The sequence below is a fragment of the Entelurus aequoreus genome, linkage group LG14, assembly GCF_033978785.1.
Source record: "Entelurus aequoreus isolate RoL-2023_Sb linkage group LG14, RoL_Eaeq_v1.1, whole genome shotgun sequence".
Taxonomy (NCBI): Eukaryota; Metazoa; Chordata; class Actinopteri; order Syngnathiformes; family Syngnathidae; genus Entelurus; species Entelurus aequoreus.
This window is the reverse complement of record NC_084744.1, coordinates 57,578,026-57,593,025: the sequence shown is the minus strand read 5'-3', so window position 1 is coordinate 57,593,025 and position 15,000 is coordinate 57,578,026. Positions and strand designations below refer to the sequence as shown.

General features: G+C 35.8%; 1 protein-coding gene across 2 annotated transcripts in view; it reads right to left on the bottom strand.

The window, feature by feature from the left end:
* Nucleotides 1-15,000, bottom strand: part of LOC133665104 (protein-cysteine N-palmitoyltransferase HHAT-like protein) — a 62,050-nt gene that overhangs the window by 34,625 nt on the left and 12,425 nt on the right. For both annotated transcript variants that reach the window (XR_009828687.1, XM_062070307.1), the window contains exon 3: nucleotides 213-280. Coding sequence is in view for 1 of the 2 variants with exons in the window: in XM_062070307.1 (XP_061926291.1) it covers nucleotides 213-280 (68 nt within the window). In the remaining variant the exon portion in view is untranslated. The remainder of the gene's footprint in view (nucleotides 1-212; nucleotides 281-15,000) is intronic.

Sequence of the window (15,000 nt, the reverse complement as noted above, 5' to 3'; positions counted from 1 at the left end):
AAAGACAGTGGTTTTCTGAAGTGTTCCCGAGCCCATGTGGTGATATCCTTTACACACTAATGTCGCTTTTTGATGCATTACCGCCTTTTTTTGGTAAATCATTGTATTCTGTTTTTATTGACCATTTACACATTGTGCCAACGTCACTGGTTTTGGGGTTTGTACTTTGTGTTGTGCGTATGCAAATAAATAAATACACAAAAGTAACTTACCATTTTCCTGCCAAAGTAATACCATCCTGGTTTCACACTTTGTTTGAACGCCTTCCTGTTTACATTCTCTGAATGGGAAAAAAGACACAGAATATGTTTTTTTTTCAACTATTTATCATTGCTTTTCCCAGACACCAAAACTGCGGCGTTTGCTCTGATCAGCGCGGGAGACGAGGCGAGAGCTGTGGCAGGACTACTCAAGTAAGCCAGGGCACACGAGGGATATTACCTTTTCAAAAAAACTTGATGTTTCGCAGTTTTATAAAAAGTACAGATACAAATCATACATTCTTTTTAATTTTGTAGCGGGAAATGTTGGAAAAGTAAAATTACTCACGATTGATAGTGGCCGCAATATTGAATTAAGTTTAGATTATGGCACATTCTCTTTTTGAATCATGCGGACACAGTTGTTACTGAAAACGTTCTAATAGGTTTCTGCTTTAGGGACTTTGATGCTTGTTTATATTGACAAATGTGGTGTTATTATCATATTGTTCTATTAGGGACACGTGTTACGTATGCCTAGCTTGTGTGCTATTGTGTGCTTAGCTGTTGAGTAGCTGCAACTCCTACTATGTTTACCTTTTGTAAATGACTCTACCACATATGTCTACCGTGTGTGTGCTAGTTTGTGCTTAGCTGTTGTGTAGCTGCTAGTTCCTAGTCGCCTATAGCCTACCGTGTTTACCTTTTAGTAAATAACTATCACATTTGTCTAGCTTGTGTGCCATTTTGTGCTTAGCTGTTGTGTAGCTGCTAGTTCCTAGTCGCCTATAGCTTACCATGTTTACCTTTTGTAAATGACTCTACCACATTTGTCTACCGTGTGCGCTATTTGGTGCTTAGCTGTTGTGTAGCTGCTAGTTCCTAGTCGCCTATAGCCTACCATGTTTACCTTTTAGTAAATAACTATCACATTTGTCTAGCTTGTGTGCTATTTTGTGCTTAGCTGTTTGGTAGCTGCTAGTTCCTAGTCGCCTATAGCCTACCATGTTTACCTTTTAGTAAATGACTCTACCACACTTGTCTAGCGTGTGTGCTATTTTGTGCTTAGCTGTTGTGTAGCCTATAGCTTAGCATGTTTACCTTTAGTAAATGACTCTACCACATTTGTCTAGCTTGTGTGCTATTTTGTGCTTAGCTGTTGGGTAGCTGCTAGTTCGTAGTCGCCTATAGCCTACCATGTTTACCTTTTGTAAATGACTCTACCACATTTGTCTATCTTGTGTGCTATTTTGTGCTTAGCTGTTGTGTAGCTGCTAGTTCCTAGTCGACTATAGCCTACCATGTTTACCTTTTGTAAATGACTACCACATGTCTACCGTGTGCGCTATTTGGTGCTTAGCTGTTGTGTAGCTGCTAGTTCCTAGTCGCCTATAGCCTACCATGTTTACCTTTTAGTAAATAACTATCACATTTGTCTAGCTTGTGTGCTATTTTGTGCTTAGCTGTTTGGTAGCTGCTAGTTCCTAGTCGCCTATAGCCTACCATGTTTACCTTTTGTAAATGACTACCACATGTCTACCGTGTGCGCTATTTGGTGCTTAGCTGTTGTGTAGCCTATAGCTTAGCATGTTTACATTTAGTAAATGACTATCACGTGTCTAGCTTGTGTGCTAGTTTGTGCTTAGCTGTTGTGTAGCTGCTAGTTCCTAGTCGCCTATAGCCTACCATGTTTACCTTTTGTAAATGACTCTACCACATATGTCTACTGTGTGCGCTATTTTGTGCTTAGCTGTTGTGTAGCTGCTAGTTCCTAGTCGCCTATAGCCTACCATGTTTACCTTTAGTAAGTAACTATCACATTTGTCTAGCTTGTGTGCTAGTTTGTGCTTAGCTGTTGTGTAGCTGCTAGTTCCTAGTAGCCTATAGCCTACCATGTTTACCTTTTGTAAATAACTATCACATTTGTCTAGCTTGTGTGCTATTTTGTGCTTAGCTGTTGTGTAGCCTATAGCTTAGCATGTTTACGTTTAGTAAATGACTCTATCACGTGTCTAGCTTGTGTGCTATTTTGTGCTTAGCTGTTGAGTAGCTGCTAGTTCCTAGTAGCCTATAGCCTACCATTTTACCTTTTGTAAATAACTATCACATTTGTCTAGCTTGTGTGCTATTTTGTGCTTAGCTGTTGTGTAGCCTATAGCTTAGCATGTTTACGTTTAGTAAATGACTCTATCACGTGTCTAGCTTGTGTGCTATTTTGTGCTTAGCTGTTGTGTAGCTGCTAGTTCCTAGTAGCCTATAGCCTACCATGTTTACCTTTTAGTAAATAACTATCACATGTGTCTAGCTTGTGTGCTATTTTGTGCTTAGCTGTTTGGTAGCTGCTAGTTCCTATTAGCCTATAGCTTAGCATGTTTACCTTTTGTAAATGACTCTACCACATATGTCTACTGTGTGCGCTATTTTGTGCTTAGCTGTTGTGTAGCTGCTAGTTCCTAGTCGCCTATAGCCTACCATGTTTACCTTTAGTAAGTAACTATCACATTTGTCTAGCTTGTGTGCTAGTTTGTGCTTAGCTGTTGTGTAGCTGCTAGTTCCTAGTCGCCTATAGCCTACCATGTTTACCTTTTGTGAATAACTATCACATTTGTCTAGCTTGTGTGCTATTTTGTGCTTAGCTGTTGTGTAGCTGCTAGTTCCTAGTAGCCTATAGCCTACCATGTTTACCTTTTAGTAAATAACTATCACATTTGTCTAGCTTGTGTGCTAGTTTGTGCTTAGCTGTTGTGTAGCTGCTAGTTCCTAGTCGCCTATAGCCTACCATGTTTACCTTTTGTGAATAACTATCACATTTGTCTAGCTTGTATGCTATTTTGTGCTTAGCTGTTGTGTAGCCTATAGTTTAGCATGTTTACGTTTAGTAAATGACTCTATCACGTGTCTAGCTTGTGTGCTATTTTGTGCTTAGCTGTTGTGTAGCTGCTAGTTCCTAGTAGCCTATAGCCTACCATGTTTACCTTTTAGTAAATAACTATCACATTTGTCTAGCTTGTGTGCTAGTTTGTGCTTAGCTGTTGTGTAGCTGCTAGTTGCTAGTCGCCTATACCCTACCATGTTTACCTTTTAGTAAATAACTATCACATTTGTCTAGCTTGTGTGCTAGTTTGTGCTTAGCTGTTGTGTAGCTGCTAGTTCCTAGTCGCCTATAGCCTACCATGTTTACCTTTTAGTAAATAACTATCACATTTGTCTAGCTTGTGTGCCATTTTGTGCTTAGCTGTTGTGTAGCTGCTAGTTCCTAGTCGCCTATAGCCTACCATGTTTACCTTTTGTGAATAACTATCACATTTGTCTAGCTTGTGTGCTATTTTGTGCTTAGCTGTTGTGTAGCTGCTAGTTCCTAGTAGCCTATAGCCTACCATGTTTACCTTTTAGTAAATAACTATCACATTTGTCTAGCTTGTGTGCTAGTTTGTGCTTAGCTGTTGTGTAGCTGCTAGTTCCTAGTCGCCTATAGCCTACCATGTTTACCTTTTGTGAATAACTATCACATTTGTCTAGCTTGTATGCTATTTTGTGCTTAGCTGTTGTGTAGCCTATAGTTTAGCATGTTTACGTTTAGTAAATGACTCTATCACGTGTCTAGCTTGTGTGCTATTTTGTGCTTAGCTGTTGTGTAGCTGCTAGTTCCTAGTAGCCTATAGCCTACCATGTTTACCTTTTAGTAAATAACTATCACATTTGTCTAGCTTGTGTGCTAGTTTGTGCTTAGCTGTTGTGTAGCTGCTAGTTGCTAGTCGCCTATACCCTACCATGTTTACCTTTTAGTAAATAACTATCACATTTGTCTAGCTTGTGTGCTAGTTTGTGCTTAGCTGTTGTGTAGCTGCTAGTTCCTAGTCGCCTATAGCCTACCATGTTTACCTTTTAGTAAATAACTATCACATTTGTCTAGCTTGTGTGCCATTTTGTGCTTAGCTGTTGTGTAGCTGCTAGTTCCTAGTCGCCTATAGCCTACCATGTTTACCTTTTAGTAAATAACTACCACATTTGTCTAGCTTGTGTGCTATTTTGTGCTTAGCTGTTGTGTAGCTGCTAGTTCCTAGTAGCCTATAGCCTACCATGTTTACCTTTTAGTAAATAACTATCACATTTGTCTAGCTTGTGTGCTAGTTTGTGCTTAGCTGTTGTGTAGCTGCTAGTTCCTAGTCGCCTATAGCCTACCATGTTTACCTTTTGTGAATAACTATCACATTTGTCTAGCTTGTATGCTATTTTGTGCTTAGCTGTTGTGTAGCCTATAGTTTAGCATGTTTACGTTTAGTAAATGACTCTATCACGTGTCTAGCTTGTGTGCTATTTTGTGCTTAGCTGTTGTGTAGCTGCTAGTTCCTAGTAGCCTATAGCCTACCATGTTTACCTTTTAGTAAATAACTATCACATTTGTCTAGCTTGTGTGCTAGTTTGTGCTTAGCTGTTGTGTAGCTGCTAGTTGCTAGTCGCCTATACCCTACCATGTTTACCTTTTAGTAAATAACTATCACATTTGTCTAGCTTGTGTGCTAGTTTGTGCTTAGCTGTTGTGTAGCTGCTAGTTCCTAGTCGCCTATAGCCTACCATGTTTACCTTTTAGTAAATAACTATCACATTTGTCTAGCTTGTGTGCCATTTTGTGCTTAGCTGTTGTGTAGCTGCTAGTTCCTAGTCGCCTATAGCCTACCATGTTTACCTTTTAGTAAATAACTACCACATTTGTCTAGCTTGTGTGCTATTTTGTGCTTAGCTGTTGTGTAGCTGCTAGTTCCTAGTCGCCTATAGCCTACCATGTTTACCTTTTAGTAAATAACTACCACATTTGTCTAGCTTGTGTGCTATTTTGTGCTTAGCTGTTGTGTAGCTGCTAGTTCCTAGTCGCCTATAGCCTACCGTGTTTACCTTTTAGTAAATAACTATCACATTTGTCTAGCTTGTGTGCTATTTTGTGCTTAGCTGTTGTGTAGCCTATAGCTTAGCATGTTTACGTTTAGTAAATGACTCTATCACGTGTCTAGCTTGTCTGCTATTTTGTGCTTAGCTGTTGTGTAGCTGCTAGTTCCTAGTAGCCTATAGCCTACCATGTTTACTTTTTAGTAAATAACTATCACATTTGTCTGGCTTGTGTGCCATTTTGTGCTTAGCTGTTGTGTAGCTGCTAGTTCCTAGTCGCCTATAGCCTACCATGTTTACCTTTTAGTAAATAACTATCACATTTGTCTAGCTTGTGTGCTATTTTGTGCTTAGCTGTTGTGTAGCTGCTAGTTCCTAGTCGCCTATAGCCTACCGTGTTTACATTTTAGTAAATAACTACCACATTTGTCTAGCTTGTGTGCTATTTTGTGCTTAGCTGTTGTGTAGCTGCTAGTTCCTAGTAGCCTATGGCTTAGCATGTTTACCTTTTGTAAATTATTTTACCACATATGTCTACCGTGTGCGCTATTTTGTGCTTAGCTGTTGTGTAGCTGCTAGTTCCTAGTCGCCTATAGTCTACCATGTTTACCTTTTAGTAAATAACTATCACATTTGTCTAGCTTGTGTGCTATTTTGTGCTTAGCTGTTGTGTAGCCTATAGCTTAGCATGTTTACCTTTAGTAAATGACTCTATTACATTTGTCTAGCTTATGTGCTATTTTGTGCTTAGCTGTTGTGTAGCTGCTAGTTCCTGGTCGCCTATAGCTTAGCATGTTTACCTTTAGTAAATAACTCTATCACATTTGTCTAGCTTGTGTGCTATTTTGTGCTTAGCCGTTGTGTAGTTGTTAGCTCCTAGTAGACTACAGCCGACCATGTTTACCTTTTGTAAAGGACTTAACCAAAATACAAGGAAAGACCAAACGTGTGTGCTAATGGGAGGACAGTTAGATGTTAATAACTATCTGTCCTGCTTTGCACGAGTATCGGAGATTTTACATGATATCATCCGACACTTGCTTTTTTTGCCTATATCAGACCGATATCAATATTGGATTTAGACATCCCTAATTATCGCAACCCATTTTTAAAGCCAAATATTTAACAAATTACCTTTCAGGTGTCTGTTACTACATTATATATATATATATACTTGCAGTGTGTATATTGTACATATTACATATTGTTATGAAGGTGTCTGTTACTACATTATATATATACTTGCAGTGTGTATATTGTACATATTACATATTGTTATGAAGGTGTCTGTTACTACATTATATATATATACTTGCAGTGTGTATATTGTACATATTACATATTATTATGAAGGTGTCTGTTACTACATTATATATATACTTGCAGTGTGTATATTGTACATATTACATATTGTTATGAAGGTGTCTGTTACTACATTATATATACTTGCAGTGTGTATATTGTACATATTGTTATGAAGGTGTCTGTTACTACATTATATATATACTTGCAGTGTGTATATTGTACATATTATTACGAAGGTGTCTGTTACTACATTATATATATATACTTGCAGTGTGTATATTGTACATATTACATATTGTTATGAAGGTGTCTGTTACTACATTATATATATATACACTTGTAGTGTGTATATTGTACATATTACATATTGTTATGAAGGTGTCTGTTACTACATTATATATATACTTGCAGTGTGTATATTGTACATATTACATATTGTTATGAAGGTGTCTGTTACTACATTATATATATATACTTGCAGTGTGTATATTGTACATATTACATATTGTTATGAAGGTGTCTGTTACTACATTATATATATACTTGCAGTGTGTATATTGTACATATTACATATTGTTATGAAGGTGTCTGTTACTACATTATATATATACTTGCAGTGTGTATATTGTACATATTACATATTGTTATGAAGGTGTCTGTTACTACATTATATATATACTTGCAGTGTGTATATTGTACATATTACATATTGTTATGAAGGTGTCTGTTACTACATTATATATATACTTGCAGTGTGTGTATTGTACATATTACATATTGTTATGAAGGTGTCTGTTACTACATTATATATATATACTTGCAGTGTGTATATTGTACATATTACATATTGTTATGAAGGTGTCTGTTACTACATTATATATATACTTGCAGTGTGTATATTGTACATATTATTACGAAGGTGTCTGTTACTACATTATATATATATACTTGCAGTGTGTATATTGTACATATTACATATTGTTATGAAGGTGTCTGTTACTACATTATATATATATACTTGCAGTGTGTATATTGTACATATTACATATTGTTATGAAGGTGTCTGTTACTACATTATATATATACTTGCAGTGTGTATATTGTACATATTACATATTGTTATGAAGGTGTCTGTTACTACATTATATATATACTTGCAGTGTGTATATTTTACATATTACATATTGTTATGAAGGTGTCTGTTACTACATTATATATATATACTTGCAGTGTGTATATTGTACATATTACATATTGTTATGAAGGTGTCTGTTACTACATTATATATATACTTGCAGTGTGTATATTGTACAAATTACATATTGTTATGAAGGTGTCTGTTACTACATTATATATATACTTGCAGTGTGTATATTGTACATATTACATATTGTTATGAAGGTGTCTGTTACTACATTATATATATACTTGCAGTGTGTATATTGTACATATTATTGCGAAGGTGTCTGTTACTACATTATATATATACTTGCAGTGTGTATATTATACATATTGTTATGAAGGTGTCTGTTACTACATTATATATATATACTTGCAGTGTGTATATTGTACATATTACATATTGTTATGAAGGTGTCTGTTACTACATTATATATATATACTTGCAGTGTGTATATTGTACATATTACATATTGTTATGAAGGTGTCTGTTACTACATTATATATATACTTGCAGTGTGTATATTGTACATATTACATATTGTTATGAAGGTGTCTGTTACTACATTATGTATATACTTGCAGTGTGTATATTGTACATATTACATATTGTTATGAAGGTGTCTGTTACTACATTATATATATATACTTGCAGTGTGTATATTGTACATATTACATATTGTTATGAAGGTGTCTGTTACTACATTATATATATACTTGCAGTGTGTATATTGTACATATTACATATTGTTATGAAGGTGTCTGTTACTACATTATATATATATACTTGCAGTGTGTATATTGTACATATTACATATTGTTATGAAGGTGTCTGTTACTACATTATATATATACTTGCAGTGTGTATATTGTACATATTACATATTGTTATGAAGGTGTCTGTTACTACATTATATATATACTTGCAGTGTGTATATTGTACAAATTACATATTGTTATGAAGGTGTCTGTTACTACATTATATATATACTTGCAGTGTGTATATTGTACATATTACATATTGTTATGAAGGTGTCTGTTACTACATTATATATATACTTGCAGTGTGTATATTGTACATATTGTTATGAAGGTGTCTGTTACTACATTATATATATATACTTGCAGTGTGTATATTGTACATATTACATATTGTTATGAAGGTGTCTGTTACTACATTATATATATACTTGCAGTGTGTATATTGTACATATTGTTATGAAGGTGTCTGTTACTACATTATATATATACTTGCAGTGTGTATATTGTACATATTGTTATGAAGGTGTCTGTTACTACATTATATATATATACTTGCAGTGTGTATATTGTACATATTACATATTGTTATGAAGGTGTCTGTTACTACATTATATATATACTTGCAGTGTGTATATTGTACATATTGTTATGAAGGTGTCTGTTACTACATTATATATATACTTGCAGTGTGTATATTGTACATATTACATATTGTTATGAAGGTGTCTGTTACTACATTATATATATACTTGCAGTGTGTATATTGTACATATTACATATTGTTATGAAGGTGTCTGTTACTACATTATATATATACTTGCAGTGTGTATATTGTACATATTATTACGAAGGTGTCTGTTACTACATTATATATATATATACTTGCAGTGTGCCCATCAACTTTCTCTACTCTTTCTCTTGTAGCGTTTCGACTCAAAAGGATTTTCATGGCGCACGTGTTTCATGGCGTATGCATGTTTTGGGGCATGGATCATTTCTGTACTTGGAGCGTTTGGAGGTTTGACGGCACCTGGGAGCTGCAAGCTTCTGACGCGGGGGGAAAACGTGTGAGACTTATTACGCAATTGTTGGATTATTCAGGGGATTTGAGGTGTCGGAGCACTTCAATCAATGTGACACAATTAGACATTACATAATAGACTCTGGGCTCTTCACTATAGCAGCCTGTTTAAAATAGCTGCCATACAGTACCTAAATAAAACTGCACTGAGTACAAACTATCCATCCATCCATCCATTTTCTACCGCTTATTCCCTTCGGGGTCGCGGGGGGCGCTGGAGCCTATCTCAGCTACAATCGGGCGGAAGGCGGGGTACACCCTGGACAAGTCGCCACCTCATCGCAGGGCCAACACAGATAGACAGACAACATTTACACTCACATTCACACACTAGGGCCAATTTAGTGTTGCCAATCAACTTATCCCCAGGTGCATGTCTTTGGAGGTGGGAGGAAGCCGGAGTACCCGGAGGGAACCCACGCAGTCACGGGGAGGACATGCAAACTCCACACAGAAAGATCCCGAGCCCGGGATTGAACTCACGACTACTCAGGACCTTCGTATTGTGAGGCAGACGCACTAACCCCTCTGCCACCGTGCTGCCCTCAGTTATGACACACAGTACAAACTAAATCTTGGCAATTGATTTCGATACATGACATTAGAGCAGTTCTTCTCAAATAGTGCCTCTAATAGGCTTTATCAGTATCAGGCTTCAAAAAACTGCACTACAAACCAAGTATATATACAGTATAATGTAGTAACAGACACCTTCATAACAATATGTAATATGTACAATATACACACTGCAAGTATATATATAATGTAGTAACAGACACCTTCATAACAATATGTAATATGTACAATATACACACTGCAAGTATATATATAATGTAGTAACAGACACCTTCATAATAATATGTAATATGTACAATATACACACTGCAAGTATATATATAATGTAGTAACAGACACCTTCATAATAATATGTAATATGTATAATATACACACTGCAAGTATATATATAATGTAGTAACAGACACCTTCATAACAATATGTACAATATACACACTGCAAGTATATATATATAATGTAGTAACAGACACCTTCATAATAATATGTAATATGTACAATATACACACTGCAAGTATATATATAATGTAGTAACAGACACCTTCATAACAATATGTACAATATACACACTGCAAGTATACATATAATGTAGTAACAGACACCTTCATAACAATATGTAATATGTACAATATACACACTGCAAGTATATATATAATGTAGTAACAGACACTTTCATAACAATATGTAATATGTACAATATACACACTGCAAGTATATATATAATGTAGTAACAGACACCTTCATAACAATATGTAATATGTACAATATACACACTGCAAGTATATATATAATGTAGTAACAGACACCTTCATAACAATATGTACAATATACACACTGCAAGTATATATATAATGTAGTAACAGACACCTTTATAACAATATGTAATATGTACAATATACACACTGCAAGTATATATATAATGTAGTAACAGACACCTTCATAACAATATGTAATATGTACAATATACACACTGCAAGTATATATATATACTGTATATAATGTAGTAACATACACCTTCATAACAATATGTACAATATACACACTGCAAGTGTATATATATATAATGTAGTAACAGACACCTTCATAACAATATGTAATATGTACAATATACACACTGCAAGTATATATATAATGTAGTAACAGACACCTTCATAACAATTTGTAATATGTACAATATACACACTGCAAGTATATACATAATGTAGTAACAGACACATTCATAACAATATGTAATATGTTTTATATACACACTGCAAGTATATATATAATGTAATAACAAACACCTTCATAACAATATGTAATATGTACAATATACACACTGCAAGTATATATATAATGTAACAGATACCTTCATTACAATATGTAATATGTACAATATACACACTGCAAGTATATATACTGTATAATGTAGTAACAGACACTTTCATAACAATATGTAATATGTTTTATATAAACACTACAAGTATATATATATATATAATGTAGTAACAGACACCTTCATAACAATATGTAATATGTTTTATATACACACTGCAAGTATATATATAATGTAGTAACAGACACCTTCATAACAATATGTAATATGTACAATATACACACTGCAAGTATATATATAATGTAGTAACAGACACCTTCATAACAATATGTAATTTGTACAATATACACAATGCAAGTACATATATAATGTAGTAACAGACACCTTCATAACAATATGTAATTTGTACAATATTTACCATATTTTACCAGAACTAATTCCTTGGTGCACTTATTTCCGTTTCCATAGCAGCGCACTTCCAACTTCTGGCAACAAATGTGTGTTCCTACTTCCGTAAACAAACGCAAGTGTTTTCTAATCATGGCAGACTTGGTAACAAACAACAAAGATGACTATTTTGGGACAAATGAGGATTCACGACCTTCTCTTTTTGAAGCTGAATATACGGAGGATGAACCCGCTGCTTCTAGAAGCGAGCACGAATGAAGGGTGAAACGTTGTAGCAGACGGAAGCCGAGAGAGTGAGGTGAAAGTGACTCGAAGCTGCAAAATGTGGAATTTGAAGCTGTGCTATTTTGACATAAATGGAGTGCTTACCCAAATAAACCGGGGGGGAAAAAAACGTTCCCGGCCAGCTGGACCAAACAGATAACTGTCCATCGAGTGAGTCATGCGTGTATCATGCGTGTTGACATAATTAGCTTTTACGGCTAACACCGCAGCACGCCAATTTGTTAGACTGTTAGAAATGTGTCATTTGAAGCCGTGCTATTTTGACATAAATGGAGTGCGTACCCAAATAAACCGGAAATAAACGTTCCCGGCTAGCTGGACCAAACTGATAACTGTCCATCGAGTGAGTCATGCGTGTATCATGCGTGTTGACATAATTAGCTTTTACGGCTAATACCGTAGCACGCCAAAGTGTTAGACTGTTAGAAATGTGTAATTTGAAGCCGTGCTATTTTAACATAAATGGAGTGCGTACCCAAATAAACCGGAAATAAACGTTCCCGGCTAGCTGGACCAAACAGATAACTGTCCATCGAGTGAGTCATGCGTGTATCATGCGTGTTGACATAATTAGCTTTTACGGCTAATACCGTAGCACGCCAACGTGTTAGACTGTTAGAAATGTGTAATTTGAAGCCGTGCTATTTCGACATAAATAGAGTGCTTACCCAAATAAACCGCAAAAAAATGGGGTTGAGGTGGGGGGTGTATATTGTAGCGTCCCGGAAGAGTTAGTGTTGCAAGGGGTTCTGGGTACCGTATTTTCCGCACGATAAGGCGCACCAGATTATAAGGCGCACCTTCAATGAATGGCCTATTTTAAAACTTTGTTCATATATAAGGCGCACCGCATTATAAGGCGCACCTTCAATGAATGGCCTATTTTAAAACTTTGTTCATATATAAGGCGCACCTTCAATAAATGGCCTATTTTAAAACTTTGTTCATATATATAAGGCGCACCGCATTATAAGACGCACCTTCAATGAATGGCCTATTTTAAAACTTTGTTCATATATGTAAGGCGCACCGCATTATAAGATGCATTTTCAGTGAATGGCCTATTTTAAAACTTTGTTCATATATAAGGCGCACCGCATTATAAGGCGCACCTTCAATGAATGGCCTATTTTAAAACTTTGTTCATATATAAGGCGCACCTTCAATAAATGGCCTATTTTAAAACTTTGTTCATATATATAAGGCGCACCGCATTATAAGGCGCACCTTCAATGAATGGCCTATTTTAAAACTTTGTTCATATATGTAAGGCGCACCGCATTATAAGACGCATTTTCAGTGAATGGCCTATTTTAAAACTTTGTTCATATATAAGGCGCACCGCATTATAAGGCGCACCTTCAATGAATGGCCTATTTTAAAACTTTGTTCATATATGTAAGGCGCACCGCATTATAAGACGCATTTTCAGTGAATGGCCTATTTTAAAACTTTGTTCATATATAAGGTGCACCGCATTATAAGGCGCATTTTCAGTGAATGGCCTATTTTAAAACTTTGTTCATATATAAGGCGCACCGCATTATAAGGCGCACCTTCAATGAATGGCCTATTTTAAAACTTTGTTCATATATAAGGCGCACCTTTAAAAAAATGGCCTATTTTAAAACTTTGTTCATATATAAGGCGCACCGCATTATAAGGCGCATTTTCAGTGAATGGCCTATTTTAAAACTTTGTTCATATATAAGGCGCACCGCATTATAAGGCGCATTTTCAGTGAATGGCCTATTTTAAAACTTTGTTCATATATAAGGCGCACCGCATTATAAGGCGCACCTTCAATGAATGGCCTATTTTAAAACTTTGTTCATATATAAGGCGCACCTTTAAAAAATGTCCTATTTTAAAACTTTGTTCATATATGTAAGGCGCACCGCATTATAAGGCGCATTTTCAGTGAATGGCCTATTTTAAAACTTTGTTCATATATAAGGCGCACCGCATTATAAGGCGCATTTTCAGTGAATGGCCTATTTTAAAACTTTGTTCATATATAAGGCGCACCGCATTATAAAGCGCACCTTCAATGAATGGCCTATTTTAAAACTTTGTTCATATATAAGACGCACCTTTAAAAAATGGCCTATTTTAAAACTTTGTTCATATATAAGGCGCACCGCATTATAAGGCGCATTTTCAGTGAATGGCCTATTTTAAAACTTTGTTCATATATAAGGCGCACCGCATTATAAGGCGCATTTTCAGTGAATGGCCTATTTTAAAACTTTGTTCATATATAAGGCGCACCGCATTATAAGGCGCACCTTCAATGATTGGCCTATTTTAAAACTTTGTTCATATATAAGGCGCACCGCATTATAAGGTGCACCTTCAATGAATGGCCCATTTTAAAACTTTGTTCATATATAAGGCGCACCTTTAAAAAATGGCCTATTTTAAAACTTTGTTCATATATAAGGCGCACCGCATTATAAGGCGCATTTTCAGTGAATGGCCTATTTTAAAACTTTGTTCATATATAAGGCGCACCGCATTATAAGGCGCACCTTCAATGAATGGCCTATTTTAAAACTTTGTTCATATATAAGGCGCACCTTCAATAAATGGCCTATTTTAAAACTTTGTTCATATATAAGGCGCAATGCATTATAAGGCGCACCTTCAATGAATCGCCTATTTTAAAACTTTGTTCATATATAAGGCGCACCTTTAAAAAATTGCCTATTTTAAAACTTTGTTCATATATAAGGCGCACCGCATTATAAGGCGCACAGAATAGACGCTACAGTAGAGGCTGGGGTTACGTTATGTGTCCCGTAGTTGCGAGACCTGTTGTGGCTCAATATTGGTCCAGACATAAGGGAGTAAGAGATTGGTTGCCGCGGGAGATTTTCGTGAGGGGCACTGAAATTCGGGAGTCTCCCGGGAAAATGGGGAGGGTTGGCAAGTATGACTGGGAGACGCAACTGCTCTGTACTTCTCCCTACGTCCGTGTACCACTCCGTACAGCGCCGTTTTAAAAA